The 26450-nt window shown below is 39.9% G+C and overlaps 1 protein-coding gene across 1 annotated transcript in view; it reads left to right on the forward strand.

The window, feature by feature from the left end:
- The first annotated feature begins 313 nt into the window (after positions 1–313).
- The window catches only part of LOC121523275 (voltage-dependent calcium channel gamma-4 subunit-like), a 41746-nt gene continuing 15609 nt past the window's right edge, over positions 314–26450 (forward strand). Inside the window, exons 1-3 of the mRNA XM_041808083.1 lie at positions 314–415; positions 11928–12335; positions 19545–19793. Of these exons, the coding sequence (XP_041664017.1) occupies positions 12305–12335; positions 19545–19793 (280 nt within the window). The 5' untranslated portion in view covers positions 314–415; positions 11928–12304. The remainder of the gene's footprint in view (positions 416–11927; positions 12336–19544; positions 19794–26450) is intronic.

Here is a 26450-nt window from a genome sequence, read left to right on the forward strand (position 1 = left end):
AAGAAATGAGACTTCCGGTTGATTCGGTCTCACTTCTTCCTGCCAATAAGAACTCTAACGCACCTGTTCCCTCAGTCTGCAGCCTCCACAGCCTCATTTTCACACGTACAGAAACAGAGAGACAACTAAAGTACGAACGGAACTCCTTGTGCTGGTTTCCAGAAACTGCACGGTGCATTTAAGAGGGAACTTCAGCATGTCACAATTTGTTCTTTCTAAGATTACATCAACAAAAACAAGAAATCCTATTACACCTACACTCCACACATGCGCAGAAGAAACATACATCCTGCTCTCACATCCTTTATGCTGTAGCTCCCAGTACATCACCCCTCTCTCTCTCCCTCTCTCTCTTTCGCGCGCCTCGCTGCCGCCAGCTGCAACAGCGCGAGCTGCAAAAGTTCTTCGCGGACAGGTAAGCGCCATTCAAATATGCATAAAGCGATTTTAAACGCTCTGCCTTACATTGTTGGTTACTTATCGATATGAAACGAGTGAACGTGAGCGTTGTACGCATGCTTGGAGGTGTAGAGGAACGCACACATGTATATGAACACATTGTACTCTGCATACAATCATGTGGGAACTAGCGCGCGCATATTTGCTCTATCAGTGAAATGTTGAGGAATGCTTTTATCAACAAAGCTGTAAATAAGGGAAGAATACCTGTATGAATGGGGAGACGATTTGGAAAGTAAAGCAGGATTTTTAGGGAGAAAACCAGTGCTTTGAGGAATTACTCAACAACAGTGCATGAAAACTGTGGTAACACTAACGCAACATGTAGGAAAACACATTGAAAAATCTTACAAAAATTTTATGAATGAATAAAACAGGGATTTTGTCGTTAAGTAAATGTCATATCTAAATGATTTCCCATGAGAACATGGTGCTCATGTTGAGGATGTGTTTGATTTGTTCTTCTTTGTCAGAGAGCAGTCAGTCTGTGTTGTAGTTTGTGCAGGCGGCATGAACAGTGTGGGCTCCAGCACCAGTCTGGATTTAGATTTCTTTTACTATTGGATACCACAGCTTCCTGCAGATCCTGTTTCTCTTTGATCCAGCTTTAGTTTGTGCAGAATATCAATACCTTTGATTCATCACTCAAAAGAGTTTTACTTTTTCTCATCCTCTCTTCCAACAGCCTTTCTATTTTAACACCATTGTGAAGCTACAGTGTGATTACTGCACAAAAAATCATATTTTTGCACTAAAATCAAGTAATTGTTTTTATTATAGCTCACTTGGGCTTTGTCTGAGATGATTCACTCACAACATCTATCCTTGACTTGTATCATGTCACAATGAGCTCATGCTAGGTGAAAACACTTTCATACTCAGTGCAGCTTCTCTTCTGGTTGTTTCTGCATTTTAGGTTTTTATTTTTGTCTTGTGCTCATGCATTGTTGTAAAAAGTAGAGCGTAAAAGTCAACCAGTTTGTATTTTGCACTATGTGTTGAGGAGTCAACATTTTTTTATTATTATTACCAAAAAAGATTTACAGTAAAGGGGAATTAAAAGAGAGTAGTGCCTGGTGTATGCTTCTGTGCTGGGTCTTCGGTGCAGCTATGCAGAAGTTGCGTACGCCGTTGTTAGCACCACATACATGTGCACTGGTATGAGTTGCACTTCAATTGTCTGTTGAAACATAACTAGGTAGGGGGATTTTAATGCTTGTTCCCAGTCTTGTCGCTACATTTCCTGCTTTTTAATGTGCAGGCAACCATGGCAACCAAGACATACCATACTATGCAGCATTGGAGAAAATACTGGGCAGTAGTTGATCATATTCAGCGGTGTAGTGCCAGTTATACGTAGGTTAGGTTCTTTGCGCTCACATGATTCTAATGACGTGTGAATATATTTTGGGGTCAGGAAGTGGGGGACAGCTGTTAAGAATGAATGGAAACGGAGGAAATTTAGAACATGACAGCTCTAAATGGACCTGTGCACTGCAGGTAAACTCACTACACTTTACAAAAAGGGAATTTTCCACAGTTAACGGATTTGGCGTGGAGCCAATCACAAATTACTCTGTCCTGCAGGCCCCCTAGCGTCGTCTATCCAGATAAAGGGAGACAAGAGACCTGAGGAGTCTTGTACTGAGCTAAGAGGCCAGCTGAGCCCCTTCAACGTATCATAAAAGTCACATTTTTTTCATAAACATACTCTTACTTGATGTACTATCAACCAAATAAACCTTGTGGGGTAAGCACAGAGTAAAGATGCACCATTCATGAATGGGCCTGTGCTACAAATTGGCTCTTTTAATGTGAGCCACTTTAGCTAGCTTTTGTTTGAGTGCCAGTTTTCTTTCCTTCATCCATTGTCGTTATTCAATCCACATCAAAAAGCCAAACTTGTGAGAAATGAAAAGTCAAGGGAGGCAAACAACCAGCCCTGCTGAGCTGAAACAAATGATCTAGTTTTTTTTTTTTTTTTTTTGAAAGAGATGGATTTCCTGTCACAACAAGTGAGACTGGATAGATATCAGCAGAGGAAATATGGGAAAAATCAGAGTTTCATGAGCTAAATCGTGGTAAAACTGTGCTGAACCAAGCCAGACTATTTTGTGGAAACAGGCCATACACAAATGTTGTCTGACACTGCTCATCCAGGCTTTAGACTGAGGTTTTTTAATTCCTGCTGACTGCCACCTCTCCATAAGTTGATCTTTCTTTTTTCTTTTTTTTTTTTTGTCTAATTATTTCGCTTTTTTTTTTATTTTCTTTTTTTACCTTGGATAGCAAAGGACATAGTCCTTTTTTGAAAATGTTGAACTATCCCTTTAAGGTACTGCCCCACTGAATACATCCAAGCATTGATCGGGCAACTCCGTTGCCTACTTGCCTTTTTCGAATAGAGGAGTCTTTTTGATAAACACCACACTCAGTTATATGTGTATTAAAGACTCTGTAAAGTGAAATTTATTTGTGTTTAGGTTTGTTGTATGGCAGATCACTGTGTTATGAACCCCCAGGTCAAATTTCAGTCAGATAAAGCATCTCTAAGTTTATAAAATGAAGCTTCAAAATCATGGAAGGGCTACCCCAAATAAAGTTGCAACTTGGTTTTGCAAAACACCTACTTGAAGCTACCCTATCAGACTGGCCCTTTCTAGATTTGTCAAACATGGCATGGTCATTCTTGGAGCAGACACCCACTGACTGCTGTAGCAGGGCCCATGCTCACATGTGCTGACAATCAGGCACCTGATTGTCAGCACCTGGGGGGACAAGAAGTGTAAAACAAGAGCCAATAGCAACAGCAGATTAAGCAGTTTGACATTGGCAGAGAAGATTTGGCAAAGTTTTTCACTGGGCCCTGGAGATACTGCAGGTTTGCCACGAGAGTTCATTTAAAATAAATGAAAACCAAACTTTGAAATCAAAATGATGTGCTAAATGATACTAGACCATTTTCTAGTCCCAGGATCAAATAAACATCAAGAGATTTAACTTCCATGACAACTTTTCATCATTTGTTTTGTAGGATGTGTCATGGTTTAATTGGTGTTGGTTTAACTGGTGACTCTCTTTTATTACAGAACATCAGGACTGTAAGAAATTATCAGTGCCTTTGGAGACTTTAAGGTTTCTGGGAAGCTGTAAGGTCACAGAGTACACTTAATTATCAGAAAAGAAAACACATGTTTTTGACTCCTGCACAAAACATAGAAAAAATCACTGGGCTTGTTAATATGTAAATATTAATGTTGATGCCTTTAAAAAGGAATTCTCTGTATCTCATGTTATGTTATTGTTATATCAGGGTGTTGGTGGGCCCTAAATGATTTGAAGGTTTCAGTTTTGGCCACATGTCAGGGTAAAGCTGTTATAAAGTAAGCTAGTGGTGCCGGCAGTAGCTGGACAAAAAATGTGGAATAAATTAAGACCCACTTCACCACTGATTATACTGCAGTTATTGCAAAGAAGAAAAGAAAGGAGACTCTCTCACCCTTTTTCAGCCACTGAGAGACATGGGTGAGGACATGCACATCTGATATTTTCAGATGTCAGCATGTAGAGTTGACTAGTTGTATCACTGTCTGCTCTGCAGCCATTTATCTCACTTTACTATGCACACAGTGTCCCAGTAGACATTACTCAGAGAATGGCAGCCACCGGTGATAACAGCAGATCAATCACAGGGATGCAGTCTGTGTCGTTTCAATGCATTACTTTTTTAAGGAGGTGTATGTTGGCTACATGTGTAGGCCTTTGGGTTCAGGGCTACAAGGACCTATGGCATAGGCTAGAGTGTAGCTTCACTGCAGACTAAAGCATAAATCAGCCTTTAGAGAGACTGTCCTCGTCTATCATAAAAAGAAGTTTAATTGCTGTTTACTTGCAATCTTTAAAATACTTTCATATTTATGAAAAAGTATGTCAGTGTTTATCTTGAAAACAAATACAACCTTTGAAATATGTTTTCATGTAGTTGTTTTTATGCTCTTTACTATAGGTAATTGATAGATTGATGGATACTGATATTTTGTATAGGACCAAAAAGTATGCAGAAGACTGTGCAGAACACAGAACCATGCTGCCCGTCACGCCTCAGTTCTCTCTCCATCGACTCTGCTTTAATAACAGCTGGCAGTTGTGTTGCTATAATAATCATGACCGGTGCTCTGACCAGCTCCTGCTCCATGTTCCTGTTGTTCTGCTGCTCTGTATTCACAGCAGGATTCATACCGTCGCTGCATTCATGATGCAGAGAATGGCTCGTTTGTCCTTTAACTTTTATTCTCTGCAGCGTGCACCTGTGTCGCCGCCGGCCTGCCCCTCTGGTGTTTGTTTGGTCTATGATCTGCTGTAGGAGACTTGACCATAATCCACACTGTTGGCTTTAAAAACAGGATTGATTTAGTTTTAGAGCAAAAAATGACAACTGCTAAGTTCCTGCATTTGGTCTGTCTGTGACTGATTACAGGATAAGGACCTTATCCCAGGGAGATCAAGGGGTTTTTTTTGTACAGGGGTCCAGAAAATCAGTTATCAGAACAATGGCTGGTATGAGCTGTTGAAGCTGCAGTTCATCTCGTGACCACTAGGTGGTACATTTAAAAAGTTATGCTGCAATCCAGTATTGACAAACTCTAGATTTCTCTTTTAAACTACAAGTTTCAAACACTTATCAAGTTTTACGACTTCTAGTCTCATTCAAAGCAAAATATTTCTGTAATATAACGTTAAAATTTTATCCATATTTATTTATCATCACATTTTCTTTCTGGTACTAACAGAGCTTTGTTGTTTTCCCTTTTAAATAATAAGTATAGCTGTTGTAAAGCGGCATAAATATATTTTAAAAATTGTACATAACATGATTTAGTAGAGGTGGGTGAAAAAATCAATACAGCATAATATCACGATATTTTGTCTGGTGATATATTGGATCATCTCGTCCACCAAGTATTGATTTTTTTCAATTTAATTGCTAATATGAACTGAAGTTTATGATTATGGAGAAATAAAATCAATTGTTTGGACAATTGCTTGTCCAGTGAGGTTGGCAGAAGTGATATTACAAACATGGCAACATCAGGGGAAGGACATTAGGAATGCACGCAGGGCATGAATGAGATGGACATGACACATGAGGTTTGCAAGAAGTTCTACATGAAAATAAAATACTGCAGAAATACAACAATCATGAGGGCAAGACTAATGCTTAATCACTTATACAGTTGAAAAAATGGTATTGGTAGCAATGTATCACAATATATGGTATTGCAATACTCACTGTATTGCAAACTGTTTGAAATCGCAATAATATCGAATCGTGACCCAAATATCGTGATAATATCGTATCGTGGGGCCACTAGTGATTCCCACCCCTATGGACTAGCCTCTTTGTAAAATGTGAACAAGCTAAAGGAAGCACCTAGTGTCGTACTCAAGACCACACTATCTGAGACAAGACTTGCCCGAGACTCGAGTGCACCAAGACCAAGACAAGACCAAGACTTTTGGGGTCAGGTTGAACAGTTAAAGAGTGTTCTCCCTTTCCCTTTTCTTTTTAATGAATTTGACTGATAAAAACAAAGTGTCTGCAGCTCTTTCAAAGCGAAACATGCAAAAGTTTCAGATCTTAATAAATTTGTTCAACTAACTTCTTGTAAAAAATAAATCCTTGAATGTATTTAAAAGCCACTGACAAGTCTGGACTTATTTTGAATATCTGAGAATGAGTTGTTTATCTAGATTTGTCAGGTGAATGAGGCCTAAAGTAAGTGTTCAGAGGTATCTTGAGTAGAAATAAGATGGACTGATGGCAGAGTTTTTGCAGGTGTAGCTAAGTCCGGCCAGAATGAGGAAATCATTACTAAACAATTCATTCACAAACGTGTGCATCTAAAAAAATAGAACATCATGAAAAAGTTTTTGTTTTTGCTGTGAAATGTCAAGAGGAAGATGAGAGACTCCTGACTCAATACAGACGAGCTGAAGCTGCTGTTAAAAGTAACCTGGACTTTTAAACACCCCAGCAGTGCCACGGACTGATTGGCTCCATGCTGTGTTGCATTTTTGCTGTAGTTTTAGTGAAAGGAGCTCAAACCGAGTAATTTAACATTCAGGTTTAATTTGCAAGAGTCTCAATGGAATTTAAATTAGTTACGATAGCAAAAGTGCATTTTTTTCTCAAAGCAATGCTGTTGTTTACCTTCTCTGTGCAGCCATCATGAAGGTAAACCTTATAATCAGAAGCAAATGACAGCATTTTGTTCAAAGCTATCCTTATCTGATTGTAATAGGTCAGATTTTTAAATGTTTTGAGTCAATGCATGGCTTCTATAAATCTGGCTTGTTTATGTAGCTATGATGATGGAAATCAGACTTATTGAGAGGCTTTAATCACAAGCAATTTCCTCATTCAGGCTGGCTTCTTGTCAGATCTACTTTCTGTTAAAAGAAGACAACCTACAGTGATTTATTTGGATGTTATTGAGCATGTTTTCATTAATTACCAGAGTGTATGACGTGGTGATGCTAACTCCCTTCTGAGCAGGAAACCAGGACTCATCTTCAGAGTCGGTCTTTAGAAACCTGAGAGTGACATCACAGTTAGTACGTCAGCGTCTCTTTGTCCGTCTATGAGAGCGGAGCAGAAAGGGATAAATGCTGCATGAGCAAACTTCACACTCTGGCACTTTCACCAGGACTTTCTGAAAGTTTAATCAGCAGCCAGAAATCATGCAGGGCAGCGCTGAATGTCTTCTTGTTATTCAGTGGAGGGGGCGGAGGTGTTGGAGACTTTCAGCCAGTGTTAATATGTGTACACTTTTGTCTGGATGGACTCACTGCTCACTTCCTGCCGTAATAAGCTTTGATTTGAGCTTCTAATCCTGATTCATTACTCTCTGTTCCTGTTAGTGACTCCATCACACAGTTATCTACAGTGTCATTTACATGAGGAGAGAAGACGTTTCATTTCTTACTCTAGTTTGTCTAGTTTGCCTTAGTTTCTCATTTATTTTGTTTGTTTGTCATTTCCTGTTTTATTTTGGTACTTCTGTCTTTCAGATCCTGCTCTTTCATAGGTGTTCTTTCATATGTTGCCAGTCCAGTCACCTCGGTCCAGCCTTGTTTCTTCTCCAAATTTTTTCCTACATTTACCCAAGCAGCGACCTCCATAGTTGAAATGTTAAGCCAACTAGTGATGTAAAGCTGTATGCACTCCAAGCAAGATAACTGCCTAGTGCCAAAGTTACACAGTGCTAAAAGCAGGTGACTGGGGCACTCGGTGGAAATGGAGTAGATTCCATTCTCCTTGTTAAAAGTTACTGTGCTCACAAACAACTTCAAAACTACAGTTTTGGGTAAAACATTTAAACATTGATGCTTTAATTGGACATGGGTAAAGTTCAAAGCAGTCATGCCTGAAAAATAGTAAATGTAAGTAATAGAGTAATCTAAGCTAGAAAGTAACAGCATTATTCGCAGTTCAGACAAACCCAAGCTGTTTAAGCCAGAGACAACACAGATGATACAGCATCATTATGAATCCATCCATCTATCTAAAATGCTTCCAAATGCATTGAACATCTTACTTTTATAATTGTCAACATGTCTGTGTCTGTCTTGATTTGCAAGCCACACCATTACTCCAATTGTCTTTGAAACATCGCAGATGACTTCTTGGGGGTCTGGGTTTGAAACTGATCCCACAAAAAATCAGAATTGAGTACTTGGATTTTCAATAAAGTCTTAAAATTTTGTGCTGAGTAGTAAGATTCCCTGTTCAGCCCCTCCCTCTGATCACTGCTCTGTGCATTGCTCCACTTAAGTTTAGTAGGGGTGGGTGAAAAAATCGATACAGCATAGTATCGGTATATTTTGTCTGGTGATATATCGTATCATCTCATCCACCAACTATTGATTTTTTCAAATTAATTGCTAATATGAGCTGAAATCTATGATAATGATACAAAATAAAATCAATTGTTTGTCCAGTGAGGTCAGCAGAGGGGACGGCCATAGAGCAGGAGAAAGTTAGTACTTCAGCTATACAGTTGAAAAAATGGTATGGATTGCAATATATTGCAATATATGGTATCACAATACTCACTGTATTGCAAATTGCTTAAATTCTCAATAATATCGAACTGCGACCCAGGTATCATGATTATATTGTATCGTGGGGCCACCAATGATTCCCACCCCTAGCGATAAGCATAGTGAGTTAACAGCCACAGTGGCTAATGGCGGCCTCAGTGTTGCTGGGGTTTGCGGACAGCTTGGAACTAAACTTCATGGCTGGAGGTGTAACCAGTGGAGGCACCGGGAACATGTTAGCAGGGAATAACAACTGACTGGGTCCAGCAGGCCCAGCACCCTGGAACCAGTCCATTCACCTGGCGTTGGACAAAGCCTTGGCCACAGGGAGCCTGAACCTCAGTTGCAGGAAGCTGAAGGAGTATCCAATTAGCAGATAAGGACGCCACCAGGGCCAGTAAGAGAGAGTGGAGGTTACTGGGCACCAAGTGGACCAAGCAAGGCTGCTGCTGGGCTGGGTCAAGTCACTTGGAGACAGTTTTGTTCAAACTCCATCTGCTCATGAGCCACAACCATAAATAATGTTGCATAACTTCAACCAGTTAGCGTACCATTTGGAGGTTAAATAGTTCTGGTTTTTGTTTGTGTTATTAAACCTGTTAGTTTGGAGAGGCGGCAGTTCATTTGGACTGGTTTAGCCAGCTAACATGCTAACTCTACCCAGCAGACTGCCAACTCTGTGGCAAACACAGTGGTGATAGGGTTGGTTGACAGAATCGAAAAAAACATCTGGCATTTACAGGTGAACAGCTTTATACAGTGGCAAGAAAATGTATGTCAATTCTTAGGTTAATGACACCATAAAGAGCTCAGGAGGTAGCACACCTGAGGTTGAATCAATTAAATGAGATTTTACCCAGATGTAGAGGTGGGTAAAGAACTCAAACCTTTGAGTTTGCTTTTCACAAGAAGCATCTGCTGATGTGAAGCATGCCTTGCAATAAAGGGATGTCAGAAGACTTTTGATCAAGAAATGTTGAACTGAATAAGACTGGAAGGGTTTACAGATTTATCTCAAAGACTTAGACAAAGTCAGTACAGTACCGTGGCTACTCTCCCTAGAAGTGAGTGCCCAGCCAGTTTGACTCTCACCTGCAATTTCCACATAGAATGACAGCGCCACGTCCAACTGAAGGCGAGTGACCTCACCAACTGCAGGCATGTCTAGAGCGTTGTGCTGCAGTACGCAGCCCTGATCAGCAGACAGAGATCACGGGAGAACTGCGAGTTCACGTAGGAATAGTACGTCAACAGCGGACTATTTACCTTTTGGGATTGATTTATCATCCTTTTCAGTATAAGTCCATGATATCATTGCTTCCGCCATTGGGTGAGTACATTAGGAAGTTAAAAGCTTATTGTTTGCTTCAAGTTATTTGGCTAAATGTCCTCAAAAGTTTTCCTAGTCTATGGCCCCCATCATTGGAACAAGTCAGCATCTCTGTTCATGAGTCTACCATGAAGCTGAAGCAGTTCTTCAGGAGGAAAAATTCCTCCTGAAAATCGTGCAGGTCTGAGCAGCAGCTACCAGAAATGCTTGGTTGAGGTTATTCCTGCCAAAGGAGGTTCAACCAGTCATTAAATCCAGGATTAACTTACTTTTTCCAGCAGCAGTATGCATGTTTAATAGCATGTTCAGTAAAGACTTTAAATATTATCATTATTTGCGCAGTATTAGGTTAAGCACATTGTGTTTGTCTAAACTTGTGAATTAGATGCAGATCAGATCACATTTTAAAAAACAAGTAATGCAGAAAACCAAAGAATTTCAAAGTGTTCACATACTTATAACGAGGACCTGAGTTCTCAGGCAGCTAGCACTATGGCACTTTAATTAGCACTAGCACTTTATAATTTACTGTGTATAATTACCATGGTTCCCCAACTCCCAGCCCATTTTTATTTCAGACTGTATGTTGTTTAGGTTGTCTACGGTTTATGTATGTTGCTTGTCTTTTATTTCGCGTTTTTTTTTCCTATTACTGATGTTTATTTTTGTTCTATATGTTTACACCAACCTGCTAATGGGACTGAGGATGGAAATTATCGGGCTATAATTCCATGTATTTACATGTAACTGGCCATTAATGTATATTGTCCCATTTTTAAAAAAATAAATAAATAAATCTCATATCTCAAATCTCACTTTTTGTGCCACTGCACTCCAAATATATCCATGGATAGTTTTTCATTAATGACAGAACACATGGTTGACATAATACAAGCAGACATTCTAGTCTTCATGAAATGTGTTTGTGTCTCCATTCAGCCCATCCTGATTGTTTTAAAATGATGTTTGAATTCGTAGACTGGTGTCTTCAAAGCTACAAATATTTAACATTTGGAAAAAGGGCTAATGCTGTGGTTTTTAAGTGGGTCTCCTAAGGGGGTTTTGTGGTCAGAAGTGCCTCGAGCTGTTCTGTTGATGTTGAAAAACTCAGGACCCCCTGCTGTACTTCTGCTTATGCCTTTCATGAGGATTTTGGGTCTTTTTTCTGCAGTTTTGGCAAAGCTTGCAAAATAGTGACCTTGCATTGATGCTGACGGGGATCCTCTCTCCAGGAACATTCTGCTCGCTAAAATATTAGATGTGAGCAGCCGCTGCTGGAATGCCCTCGAGCAAGGCATCACATCCTCACAAGCAGTAGTGATGGAGCTTTCAAGGAATCTGCAGAGTGCATGTGAGTGCAGGAAGCGGCGCTGAATGCTGGTGATGGAGGCAGGAAGAAAGTTGGATGGAGGAAGCATGCTGAGACAAAGTCACCAAAGTGACTCACACGTCTGTCATCTCTCCTCTTCCTCTCGCTTTACATGCAAACATGAGCACGAGAAACATAAATATGGGTGCATTTGTGTCCGTCATGTATGACATCCTCTGCATCGATGCAATTCAGTCTTTTTTTCCTTAATCTCAGCAAAATCCTCTCAGCTGGTACATCCATCCCTCTACTCCCCCAACACACAAACACATGTACACACATACACGCTCGCCAGCTTCACCATAGACTTTGGAATTCACTGTTGCCATGGCGATGGAATAGAGCACGCTCTCTCGCATCGCCTGTTCTTTTCTATTGCTTTATCTCGCTCTCTCTGTAGACGCAAACCAGCTCCTCTGGTCTGACAGGAGGCTCGTTTTCTGACATAAGCATAAGCTTTTTGATGTTTATTTATTTGTTTATTTGTTTATCACACACATGTGATTGTTGTCATGTAGAAAACAAGTTTGATCAGAAGATGCTTTTGCTCAGAAGTGTTTCTTTGCCACATTTATTAATCAAAAACCTTATTTCCCTATCTTTTCATCACTCTTTCCCTTCTCTTCTCATTCTCTCCTCCTTCTTTTCATCTCTCACTCCCTTCAGTCTTTCACTCTCTCTCATCTGCTCTTTACCCCCCCTCCACTACCACCACCGCCACCCCTCCGCCTCTTTCCTTCTTCTCTCAGTAACTAAGATGACTGCCATGACAATTCATTGAGAGGAGAGGACGCCAAGAGAAGCATCCCCTGCTCGCCAAAGAGGAGTAAAGGAGTGATCAAGCTAAAGAGAGGAGAAGAAGAAAAAGAGGGAAGAAAGAAGGGATAAAAGAGAAGAGGGAGAGGCTGCAGGAGCGAGGGAAGGGGAAGGGGAGAGAAATCGAAGGATAAACGGTGGATGGAGGCGGCTCGGACCGGGGCTACGAGGCGCTCTTCACTGACGAAGAAGAAGAAGAAGAACAGCAGCAGCAGGGGGGAGAGAGGATGGAGGCTAAACCCAGAAACATGCCCCCAGGTAAGACACACTAACACACAAAACACACGCTGGCAGGCAAATGTGCATGTGGTCATACATACTCAAACGGGGGATAACAGGATGCACATGTGAATGGATTCATCACACATTCATACATTAATATTCAGCCAAGGTTAAAATGCACAAACAAGCATGGACAGTCATGCAGGAAAACACCCAGAGGGACATGCACAGATGTGAACAGAGGAAACTGGCTGTCATTAATCTGCTCTGGCATTTGTGTAAGCAGGCTAATGTTTGCTTTATGACTGCAGGCAGCACTGACATGAAACCAGTGTGAAAATGTAAGTGCATAAACAAGTTGTGCAATGTTGAAATTTTATGCATGAAACTTAAAATGGAGTTAAATTTGGGTTATATCATGAGATGCACGGTGGTATTTTTATGGTATTTTTCCCTTTAGCAAACCAATAACTGAATTTAAATATGCATTAAAACTTCCATAACTTTTTGTGTGTCATGAGTTGGTCTAAATGGACAGTATGTAAACTCCACCACTAGGGGGCTCTTTATCAAAACAACTTTTATTTATTTGTTTATTGTAGGGGACAGTACATATTTATGAACATGGACATGTAAATGTGCCAGACTGTAGCCATAGGCTAATTTCCATCTGTAGTCCTCGGCGGGTTGATGGTGCACATATAAAAGTGTAGAACGAGCACGTACATAATGAAGATAAAAACGTACATAAGAACGGACAACACATGGAGACCAAACAACATAAAAAGTACGATATTATACAAGCACCCAAATTAAACAATACAGACTTTCCTTAAGACTGACCAGGACTAAAGTGACCATTGCAGTACAGTGGTGTTAGAGTTCATAAAGCAGATGGGAAAGTGCAATGGTGTTAACAAGCTAAAGTGCTGATATATTGCACACGATCATGAATGTGCTTACTTAAATTGCACATTTGCCCTTGGCCTGTTTATTTAAAGTGCTGACATAAGCACACATAGCCCAACTGCACATAATTTGCATGTACAGGTGCATTTAGGCATGTATTGTTGCACAGGTATGGCATACATAAGTGTATTTATGTGTTATATTGCACAAAAGATGCATACATAGTTGTATGTCAGTATGTATGCAACTGAATATAACATAGAGACCAGGGTCCTCTCATCTCCATTGTTTATGTCCTGCTTTAAATTTAGGGCTTTTTCACAAAATTGGCATTTCTGCAGGGTGTATTTACTGAAAAAGTAAACCAATGTTTTTGTTTCATTGATGAATTTCACATAAGGAGGGAGAAAAGCAATTAAAAGTTACCTTTTCTGGTCTGCATTTCCAACAAATTGCAAAGAAATTTGAGGTCACTTGCATCACAGGCCAGGACGTGCACTTTTAACAGCTTTGCTCCCTCATTATGTGAAATTCATCCTTGAAAAAAACTTGATTCTTTGTTAAGCTAATAGACTGTGTCTAGTCCTGTTTCTAATTAACTGAGTCCTTAGTTTGAGTGAGGTTTCCACATTGCAGGGGTCATGTAATGTAAAATAAGTGACTGCATAATTATTCACCCTCCTCAAGTCAGTATTTAGTAGATTCACCTTTGGCTGCAATCACAACACCAAGTCTGTTGGGATAGGTCTCAATCAGGCTTGCACATTTGGATCCTACAATTTTACTCCATTCCTCTTGGCCAAACTGCTCAAGCTCTGTCAGGTTGTGCAGGGATCAGCAATAACAGCTCTTTTCAAGCCCAGCCACAAATTCTCTTTTGGATTGAGGTCTGGGCTTTGACTCAGCCACTCCAGAACATTCACCTTGTTGTCTCTAAACCATTTTTGGTCATTGTGTTGCTGGAAAATAAATTTACTCCCAAGCCATAGCTCTCTTGCGGCCTAAATAAGATTGTCCTCCAGGATTTTTTAGATTTTGCTGCATTTATTTTACCCTGTACCTTTACAAGCCTTCCAGGGCTGGCTGCTGGGATGCATTCCCACAGCATGATGCTGCCACCACCATGCTTCACAGTGGGGATGGTGTGTTTATAGTGATGTGTGGTGTTTGGCATCTTGTCTGATGGGTAAAAAGCACCATTTTGGTATCATCAGACCAAAGAGCTTTCTTCCACTTGAACATGGAGTCTCCCACATGCCTTTTTGTGAACTCTAGTCCAGATTTAATCTGAGTTTTCTTCAACAGGGGCTTTCCTTTTGCCACTCTCCTATAAAGCTTCGACTGGTGAAGAACCCAGGCAAAAGTTGTTGTATGCAGAGTCTCTCCCATCTCAGCTGCTGAAGCTTGTAACTCCTTCAGAGCAGTCATAGGTGTCTTGGTGTTCTCTCACTAGTCTCCTTTTTGCACCCTCACATTGTGAGGACGGGCTGATCTAGGCAGATTCACACATGTGCCATATTCCTTCCATTTCTTGATGATCAATTTAACTAAACTCTGGGGGATGTTCAGTGCAATGGAAAATTTTGTATCCATCCCCCAACTTATGCATTTCAATAACATCTCCTCTAAGTTGCTGGGGTGTTCTTTTGTCTTCATGGTGTAATGGGAGCCTGGAATACTGATTAAGCAGTGAGTTGACCTTCCAGACACAGGTGTCTTTATACTACTGGCTGGACCTCTGTTATAAGCTCAGTCACTTTAAAGGGGGTGACTATTTATGCACTCATTTGTTTTGCATTACATATTTTTATTTAATTGTCATTACTTTGTAGAAATCTGCTTTCACTTTTACATTAAGGATTTTTTTGGCATTTCTGTCATAAGCCAAATTAAGTTGACCATGTTTGATTTATATAATCAATAAAAGGGTAAAACATCCAAGGGGGTGAATGTTTTTTATAGGCACTGTTAATCCATGTGATGGATATGTCAGGTTAAAATATAGCCATCCAGCTGAAGAATATCCAGACAGGATTTTTGATCCATTTTGCCCTGTGACTATACATTTACCTGGCTTCAAAGACCATAAAACAACACAGAATTTAGGATCTAGATTAGAACAGAAGAAGTGCATGCATCGCAGTCCAGTGCCTAAAAGATAAAGATAAAATCCGACCCTGTTTATTGGCTGAATTAAATTTCAAAATCGTTCTAATGCAGAGATGCCTCTCTGCAGTCTTTTAGGGACTTACCTTATGCATATTCCAGCAGGCGGGTCACTCTCAGGGTCAGAGTACCAGTGGTCTCTGTTATTCTGGGATTTGTGTTGCCATGGAAACACCCCTCAGGCTGGCTGAATTAGTCAAATAGTTTAAAAGCCCACACTGGGACCGTTAGCCTCCATAGCATTGATTCTTTACATTGACCCATACGACCGCATGAGCATAAACCACAGCACATGATTACAGAACATACAGAGAGATAGCAAACCATCTATTTATATTCACATCTTATTCAGGAGCTAAATAGTTAACCCATGCTCCCTCTCTCCCTTCCTCGCTTGTTCCTTGGATGTTTCATTTATGTTTCCTGAAGCGCAGCAGATGTGATGTATCTCAATTTCACTCTCGTCCTCCTCCTCCTCACTGTTCAACTCTCAGCCTTCATTTAGATCTCCACTCTCCTTTCTTTTCTCCTCCCTGTCGTCTTTTGACCCTCGTTTTTTTGTGCATTTGTATGTAAACCCCCCAGTCCTCTCCATCCTTTCTCCCCTGTTGCTGCCCTTCTCCACCAATGCTTTACATATCTTACTCTCAGAAGTCCTGCTGGTCAAAAAGCAACCAAATTCAAAAGGACTTTTTTTCCATACCTGTCGTGTTTCAAGTCTTTTGGAAATTCACATTGAGTCAGGAAGGTCAGAACTCAAATGTGCCGACCTGCTGAGAGAATCCACTGGTCTATGAAATAACTTTTTTATTGTGAAAACTCATGGACAGACTTGTAAAGGGAGAATTTGTTCCCTCTTTGTCTCCCAGCAGTCCATCTCCCACTATCCACGGCTCACTTTTGTAACAATATTTGATGCTTTATATTTTTTGTTGTTGCTACAAGGTCGGCATTTTGTTCCTGTGCCGTCTGCTCGCTGCCAACATTTCTTTACTGCTTCAGGCTGTGTGCAGTTTTTTATGATTAAAAGCTGCTCCACTGTGCTCACACAGAACGCGATAGAAAGACTCAGCAGCTCCAACCAGTCACCCACTGCAGCCCAGTGGGGACGTTGGTTGTAATAATGCATAAATATTTGACACTTCAATGCATAAATCTGAACAGGCTGGAATGCATAAAAGGGGTTCCATGTCTTATTTTTAGGATCTCATTTTTAATTTCATGGTTGTTGAACCTTCGAGGGCATGTTTGAACTTTCATGGAAATTAATAAGTTAAAGAAAAGACTGTTTGGTCTGACATTTGCCTATTGAGATTTGAGCTGAGCTAATGAAATTAGTCTTCCTGTAGGCAAACAGTTATAGGGCTGGGATGAGATGCATTTATCATGATGGGATTTTTTCACAATTCTTGGGGGCTGATTTGATTTATATAGGGATTCTGAAGAATTGCATTTCTACAAGCATCACAGTTTATTAGTATTGACTATTGTGATTGTCTTTTTGAACTACATATAAATGGGTAAATCAAACAATAGGAGAGAAAATTGTACTTGTAACAGTTCCAGAACAATGCACATTACATACATCTTTTTCCTGGTCTGTTTGTGTTTTTTTAACTATCTATTTAACACTTCAGCAGCAATATCCAGTCAATCAGTTCTCACAAGTTGACTTTCTTTATGATCATCATCGCGGAAACCTCTGTGATCCTTGTTACCTGGCTGACAAGTCCCGCCCCATCTATTATGCTTGGATGCCTGGAGCTAGGGCTGTAGCCTACCTGTGTTAGATTTGGCAGCTATTAGTGTTAGTTTTAGTCTTTAGATTAAATTAACTTTTATTTTTAGTCACATTTCTAGTCATTTCTAACCTTTAAAGTTTTAAAGGAGACATATGCAGAAATCACTTTTTCAGCTTTTTTGACAAAAATATTTGCCCTTGGCCTATCCACAGTCACCTCAAGTACCAGAAAAAGCCATTCCCTGTCCCCCTCTCTTTCTCCAAATGTGTGCTGAAACAAGCCGTTCTCAGATTTTTTCCCTTATGATGTCATGTGGGGAGTTAGCACCGCCCCCAGGTTCAGTTGGCCCTCCTCGCTTGGGTGAAAATTCCACCCCCCTCTCCTGATCCCTGAGAGGAGAATCAGGAGGGCCACATCCATTAAGCTACATTCATTTCCTGAGAGGGGCATGGTTAGGGGCGGAGTCAGACAGCTCATTAACATTTAAAACCACACACAGAGAAACAGCTCGTTCTAAGCAGGGCTGAAACAGAGGGTTTTTGGCCATGCAAAAGTCCAATACTGGAGTTTTTTTTCATTAACAGATTTCATAAGCATGTTTTGGGGATCTCTGAGACTGATATAAAAATGTCTTAAAAGGATAAAATATGTCCCCTTTAATCTAGTTTTTGTCGATGAAGTCATAAACATTATATTCCAGTTACAGTCAATGAAAAGTCCTTACGTTTTAGTCTTTACTGTAAGTCAAGGTATATCTTTTTTTTTTTTTTATTAATCTAGTAAGCCAAACTAAATGTATAACAGTCATTAATGATTTCTCAGTTCTTAAACTGACAGACTTTATATGCACAGTGGAGAAATATTGCGGTTTTTGAATGTCCAGCTGTCCAACACTAACAACTTTCATCTCAATTTAGTCTCCATGAAGAAAGGTAAACCTACTCTTCATCAGAGTTTTATCACTAAAGATCTGTTTTTAGCTACTCTTGTATGAGTCTTCCTTTGACAGTTGTTAGGGGCCAATGTAGGCCAAAAATGCCAGAACAGATATTTGATCCAGTTCCAATAAGTACCAGGATCTCTATGTTTTTTTTTTTTTAATAATCCATCATCAATCAGTCCTTAAAATAGATAAACAATCATTATTGATAACCTTGATTTCAGTGTTGATTAAAAAAATCATGACAGTCATCTGGCCAAAATTGTGCAGCCCTATTAGGAGCATTAGTGATGTTCAGTATCTTCCTGCAGAGCACAGTGCAGACTTATTCTTGTTTTACCAGGCCAGTTGGTTCGATCTATGAACCATCAGAGAATTGGTTTGCTTTCAACAGGCTGGAGCTGGCCAAAGAGCCTCATCATCACTTCACTGCAAATGCCTCGATTTCCAAGCATCATTCATGTTTTGTGTTGCTTTTCTCGTGATTGCTCTCACCCTAGCACCCCAGAACTCCAGCCATTCACCCCTAACTCCCATTTCATTGTAGCTCCACTAGTTATTTCCAATTCAAATAAAAGCATTCTGTTTAGCTCTGCTAAGCTCAGCTTTTTCTTCTTGTTTTGAATTGAGGGCTCTGTTAATGTAATACTGCACTTTACAGGGCGTTCACTAAACAGTAGTTTGCACTGTGAGATACCTACAGAGCATCCTGGATTTAACCTGAAAGGCTACTTTTTAACAGCTTTCTTCCCTAATTTTTGCGAAATTCATTCATGAAACAAAAACAGTGCTTCACTGTTTAGTCAGTACACCTCAGTGGACTGTCATTTTAATGTTCTCAGTTGAAAATAAGAAATAGGGCATAGGAGCATGTCTCTTTTGTTATTGCTTTGATTAAGTGTCTCCTGGTAGCAGAACTTACATAATGTACATATCAGGGATACTTAAGATCCTATCAAACAACTTCAACTGGAAGTCACAGACTAGCTCATACTTCTCTGACTCTGCTGCAGACAGAACCAGTCTTGTCACAGATTTACGTATTTATTTAAAACTATAAAGCAGATGGCTCTGATTTAAAGATGCTCACTTGGTAAGCTGAGCAGCTTTTCGGGGATTGTGATGCTTGGCATTGGCAATCAGCAGTGGCACCGACAATCTGCCCAGCTCAAATCTACAGTAATGTTTCAGGTAAACCTCCTGCCACTGACAGAATCCAAGAACAGAAATGGAGAAAGGATACTTCAGGTTAAATAGTAGGGAGGGAGGAGGGGAAAGGTTATATTAGCCAAGAAATATTAAACAAGCCAAGCAGAATGGATTGACTGGCTTGATGGGTAATTAAAGCTTTGGAGCGTGAGGATCAGAGCTCATGGGCCATGACCCTGCTCCTGAACTACTAAAGATGACAAATCGCCTTCATTAGTTTGAACTAAGTACCAGCTCTGCACTGGTACTGAGTTTAACATACGTCTGTCTTCCTCTCAGATATCAGTTTCCTTCCCCGGCCGGCAATGTGGTGGTGTGAGCGCGGCATCCAGGTGCTGCTGACCACCATGGGAGCGTTCGCGGCCTTCGCCCTGATGACAGTGGCCATCGGTACAGATTACTGGCTGTACGCCCGCGCACTCATCTGCAACAGCACGGCCAATTCATCCCAGGAGGAATCCAACAAGGACAAGAAGGATCCTGGGGCTCTCACCCACTCTGGCCTCTGGAGGATCTGCTGCCTGGAAGGTACGGCTGGTTGCATTGTTGTCTTCATGAGTTTGTGTGTTCAGTGCAGTGGAAACCTCTGGGCGCTTCAGGGTTCAGTGTATTGTTTTCTCATGCTTTTGTTCAGGGTCAGTCTCCTTGTCAAAGTAATAGAAACAGACATAAATAGGGGTTACCCTCCTCATATATGTAGCTACAAAACCAGCATGATATGCTGGTTTGTTTCTCCACATTCTCAATCTTTTTAACCTCTTTAGATTATGAGGGCAATAATGAGAATGAGCAATGATGTACAAGCCTAACCCTAACCCAAAACTTTGGTGACATATATGCAAGATTAGGTGGAATTTGCAGGCTCCATGTCTCTCATCCATAGAGTGTACCCTGAATCCTAGCAGGGTCATGGGGCATTTGCAGACAGTTTGCAAGAGAGGGGGCTACCTAAAGAGATCCTAAGACGCTGAAAGGACAGGTACTGACAGAAAGATATGTCCCCTTTTTTATTGTTTATCAAAATCAAAATAAGTGTACTTGCTTGAAATGTCAAACCCACAACTTCAATCCAACCAAATCCACCAAAAAGACAACTGACATTCAACAAAGTGCTGCACAGTGACTGAAATGCAGAAATAGAGGCATTAGTTGCCTCATGGTTGTGTCCCTGCACACCATGTGCAGAGCCTGTGTCCTTAAATTAGGTGCCCGAGTTTGGCCCCATTCCTGCTTATCATTCCCCACTCTTCTGTGCCTCTCCAGTTTTCAACTATCCAATAAATAAAGGCATTAATGCTTCAGGCCATAAGCAATTTTTTAACCATTTTCTTTTGCCTTGACTTACCATCTTAAAAAGCTTGTAAAACATCAACCCTGTGTTTCAAAGTCAAGCTCTGAACATCTTATTTTTCCAGACAACCTAGGCTTTTAGAAAATCGGTGCTTTTTCCATTGCTTGGGGACCAAAAAGTGACAAGAATAATCATTCTGTAGCAAGAAGTCTTCCAAATATTCACATATTTACAAAAAACTCCTTGCTCTTCTTTGTATTGGCCCTACTTTTGCCATTATCCAAAGCAATTCCTTTCTGCAGAGACACAGAGTGGCACATCACAGGCTCTCTGTCTCTCTTTCTCTCTATTATAGGCTAGTCAGGACATCTCCACCAGGATCTGCACAATTAGAGTTTGACAAAGCATGAAGCCTGCTATAGGTTAACTAGGCCCATCGCAAAGTATTGCGGGATATAAAAGACCTTTTAGCATTAGCTGCTAGCAGCACAAATGATCAATAATGGATTAAAAAAATGATAAAAAGGCGTTTAAAGTTTCAGGCTTACAAGAAAACTTCTGTAAGGGACTACAAAGGCATGGGTAGTGTCATTAGAATGACACTACGGTCTGTTTTAAGAGGGAAAAATTAAGTGGCTATGATTTTATGGTTCAGAAGTCTTTTTTTTTTTTGTAAACCTGTGTCACTTCTTGTTGTATCTGACATCAGTCTCCCGGGGTTCAAATATGAAAATGAAAAGCCATAAAAGATGCTGTGATTCTTACACAATTGCCCCACTGAATAAACTGACTATGACGTTAACAGAGTCAACATTCAAATGTATGGTCTTGAAAATATGTCTGACATTAGTAATATTTGCAGAATGAGTAAACCTAACGGTACCTTTGTCTTTAGTCCACTTAAGAAATCCCTCATTTTACAGTATTCTCTGATATGAAGGTTGTTGAGTCGTCATTCCTGGAAAAATCACAAGCAGTGTCCATCATTCAACAGCGGTGAGTCTGCCAGAGAGAGTAGGCGAGGGTTGTACAGTGTTCTCTAGTCTCTGCTGAATTGCAAGTTAACAGCTATTATAGTGTAAGAAAAAAGCATAATAGCAAATGAAAAGCAAAAGAAGTTAAGGGGCATTATGAGTAGTCAAATCCATCAGGATGCTGCTTAGATTTAGGTATACATGAGGTCCATAAACACACCTGTAATTACTGCTGATTACCAAGCACACTGTCAGAGTAAACTATGGGATTCAGAACCACTAGGGGAGGCTGCACAGTCCCAGTCAGTAAAACCACAATTATCCAATTATTCAGTTATCTTTTTATTAATTTGAATGTAATGTTAAGAACACTGATGCTATTCTAATCTGTGGCGACTGTAACATCTGAACACATCCAATATTCAGTGGCTGTTGTTATCTAATTGTGCTGATGAGGTTTTAACAATTATTTTTAAGAGTGGATTTACATGAGGGATCCAGGCCTGGATCTGAGTATGTTTGACTCAAAAGTCTATTTCATTTGATCAGTGTCAATCTGAGCATAATGGACTCGGGCACTCTGCCCAAAAGGTGGTCTAGGGCAGCCCGTTGCCTTCTGGCACCGCGAGGAATGCTGTCAAAATGCATTAAATTCAACCAAGAATTACAATGAATATGCAGATTATTATTTATTCCAGATTTAATAACTATGCTCTTCTCCTGAAATTACATCAAAGTCGAGATCAGAGAGCGAACAGGCTGACGTCAGTATGCACTGCACAGGGATCATGCAGGGGTTCAGCAGGTGTTAATGGAGTGACCAACACAATAAAGTGTGTTTTTAAGGCCTACATGACCACTGTGTGGAAATAAAGACATTCACCTGTTCATAGAGAGAGATTTAGTGATAAAGTTAACTCATCCCAGTCAAAATGTTATTCATGTATTAATAGAATTAAGATTTTTAAAGGGTGCCTTGACAGAAAAAGGTTGAAAAATGCTGGTCAAGGGCATGTTCATATGCACTAGCATGGTCCACAGAAGATGGAGACACAACCACGCTTGAGTATGGATACTTGTCAGTGTGTAGAGTCGTAAAGGCCGTTCTGCATGTCCCCTCTTGGTTCTTCAAAAGCCACGGGATCTTCTGAGTATGGAGCCATTTCAGCATCTGAGCTTCATGGTAGATGTACCTATAAACCTCTAAATCTCCATTTTCCTCATAGAGCATAAAAATGTGGATACGAGTTGCTGCTGTGGCTTCTTCATATTCTTTCTTCTGCTTGGTGGATTTGTAAACCTACCACATGAATACTGCCACCTACTGAATCAAACTATGTGCACATGCAGGTATGTTTAAGCATGGAACAATGGGCCTCATTCATCAACCGTTTATAGATGATATTTGTTCTTAAAGCCCTCTAATGCAGAGTTCATAGAGAAAGTTTTCTTATCTGTGATTAGTTTTTAGCCAGCTACAAAATCTAAGAACACTCCAGAGAACTCATACCAACATTTGAGCGCTGAAATGAAAGGATAAAATGTTTGAATTACCACTCATCGGCGCTTAAATAAGAATGACACAATAAAAAGGAATTTTTCCTTTTATTTTACGTCATTCTTATCAATTTAACACATTAATATAGATTATTATATGTAAAAAATACAGGACTTAAATATGGTCTAGTATTAATTTAAACATGCGGTGTTTGATCTTAGGATGGCATTACACATAACAATTTTTCCTCCGATTTCAAAGTCGCAGACAAAATTCCAAAGTCGGAGTAAAATCATGGGAGTCTTGCTAAAGCAAGCAGCTCGCTCCCGTTGTCTCAGTCGTTAGGTGTAAGGTGGTCATAAGACTTGATTTTAGCCGTTTAAAGGCTGTCTTTCTTCAGTCTTGGCGTTATGATAATATCAAACATGTTTGATATTGTCGTAAGTCGTAAGTCTGCTTTTGAAGTGTTTCCAGGATAGTTCCTCGGTTGTTGCAGTAACACACAACGTTGCTTCGGTGTTTAACTTTCCTTTAGTTTCTACTTGATGTAAATGATTTGAAAACATCGGATTATAAGAGATATTACCTCAAATGTGATCTCCTTCTACGCCTTGTTTTCTGCTCAGAAATTGTTGTTGTGAATTTCTACTAGATGCATGATGGGAAATAACCTCAAAAGGAATCGGATTCTAGTCTTGTAGTTGACTCACAGTCTTTGCAGAATCTTAGTCTGAGACTAAAAACTCAACGGCCAGCTGACGTATTGTCTTTAGTTGTGAGATGGTCTCAGGTGTCAGTCTTTTTAGAGTCTTTTAAAGTTTTAGAAAAGTCCTCCGGTGTAAGGCCGGCATTTGCTGCAAATTAGCTGCCTTTTCTCATTATAGCATGATACACGTCATTTCTGATCAAAGCACCATTAACCAGGGATCTTCTTTAAAGTTTGTTGCGTATATTTAATATCCACTACTGGTGCTACAAGTAAAATTGGTAGCACTTCCATAATTACCTGGCAATCCTATAGTAATAAGTGTAGTTATGTCAAAAATATGGTTGTAATTACCTAGCAATATGATGCCATGTCACAAAAAAAAATCAGTGACTTAAGACAGTATTTACCTATCAATAATACATTAAGTATCAAGTAATTCCCTGTTATATTGTGCAATTCTCTGGTAATGGGGTGGTACTTTACCCTTACCTAAACACTAATCCTCTAACCCTCATAGTTAAGGGCAGTTCACTGGTAAACTTTTCTATATAAGTTGCTTGATATTTCTCAGGTAATTTCCTCATTTTGACCCTCTAAATTAAAGTGAGTCCTTCTTGAATAACTTTCAAGTAATTTTTAGGGTTAGGTTTAGGAAGTCAGGGTAAAATTCCACCTAATTACCAGAGAACTGCACAACGTTACATGGAATTACTTGATGATTGATTATTACTCGATAAATACTCCCTGTATGTACCATATCTCCAAGTCATTGCTTGGTAAAATGCCAACTTGTAACTAGTAATAACCACCTTATTCTTGAGTATTTACTGGATAATTAGCACTTATTACTATAAAATAACAAGATAATAAGGGCCTGCTAAAATAAAGAATAACTGTATTGTGTTTGTTTTTGGAATTTCATCTTTATTTGGACATTTCAGATATCTTTCTTCTCTCCACTCACTCCTGCTTGCATTCTGTGTTTTCACATAGACCTGCCATCTCATGGCCTTATATGGGCATAAAAGAGGTGTATCTCTGTGCTAATTAGGAGAAACATGCATATACTTCCAGCTTATGAGCACCTGGCGTACATCAACCTAAGGAAACAGGTGGGAACAGCTCAGGAGTTTCAGAACACACCCTGAATCCTACATAGGTTTCTCTTAGAAACTGTCTGAAGAACAAATTAAAGGAAGATTTTACAGCAACACTTCTCACTTGGTGGGTCTGGTCCAAAAAGTGGGTCGCAAAGCTCTTTCCAATTGGTCAGGATGTGTGCCAGGTAAAAATTGAAATTCTATATACAGAAGCCTTAAGTAGATATAGGGTAAATTTATACATTAGTATAATTTTTTTTTTTTTTTTTAGGTTTTCCTTTGCCCGTTGGAGCAATTTAGGTCTGTGAGTTTGACTGCTTATGTGTCTCTGTGCTGTGATTGACTGATGAGTGTATTAAAGCATGGATCTCCAACATCTGGAGGCATTGATTTGCATCATGGCTGCGCTGCATTCAAAACACCAACTTCACATGTCAGAGTAAGCTGTCATTGTCGGTACCAGCACCTTTAAACCAAACACAGAAGTTCTTTAATGAAATGCTTGTACCGTATCTTTTGTAGCTGTACCTTTAACTCATAATGATTTGCTGCTTTCCTGACCCTGTTGCAGATAAAATGATTTCAGCGCGTATAAATCTGTGCTTTGCTGTTTTCCCCTGCTGCATGGGTTATTTTCCTCCATGTAGAGACACATGCAGCTCTTAGATATATACACTCATACTATACATTCAACATGAAGCTCATCGCTGTGCCCTGAAGCTCAGACATGTGTGGTGACTCATTCAGGGACTGATTAAAGTCATTTTCCTGCATTGCTGCGGCTGACAGGCAGGTTTCATCGCACACGGCACTCAAACACACTTATATATACATATGATAATATTTCCAGCACATAATTTCCATTATAAATGCTCTTGGCTTTAGTCAAAGGTGTGATATGTTGCACTTAAACACCACTTATGTACCACATCCATGTTGTGGCATTAAAAATAGCAACAATAAACAAGAAAAGAGCATTAAAACACCAGAATTTACAGCATGTTTTTGCAATCAAATCTGAAATGTAGAGGTCATTTAATTATCTATCAAAGTCACAAAATTAATTTTGTTAAGCTGCAGCCTCATTTTTAAAACGTCCACAGTGCTGCATTAAAGACAGATGAGAAAACTGACAGGAGTTTAGGCTTAAATGGGAACCTCTGTCTGTTTCTGTTGAGATAAATCATTCTGTCAAAGTGTCCACGATATGTCTGATAGATTGTCTTTAAAACATCAGATTTTACTGCAGGTTTTTCTTGTCTGAATCTCACTTCTTTGCACCAGCGTTGAGTCCGAATCGTCTTGTTCACTCTCGTGTTTCTTCTCGTCTTTTTCATTTTTTGCAAGAGAAATAGGAGATCTTTCTGTTTCCTCCTGGTGTTTGTTTTGTCTGTGAGATGCACAATAGGCTGTCAGGGTAAACAAATATCCCCTCTCAATAAGAAATGTAAGCATATAGGTGCAGTTTCTGCTGTGATTTACAAGGCAAAACAGAGCCAGGTTAGAGTTCTTGATAGTTTAGACACTGTAGATTGAGGAAGAGAAAATGAAAATGCAAACATAAGAGAGGAGAAAGATCTACACTCCGGGTTTGACATTACTATAAATGATTT

The sequence above is a fragment of the Cheilinus undulatus genome, linkage group 16, assembly GCF_018320785.1.
Source record: "Cheilinus undulatus linkage group 16, ASM1832078v1, whole genome shotgun sequence".
Taxonomy (NCBI): domain Eukaryota; kingdom Metazoa; phylum Chordata; class Actinopteri; order Labriformes; family Labridae; genus Cheilinus; species Cheilinus undulatus.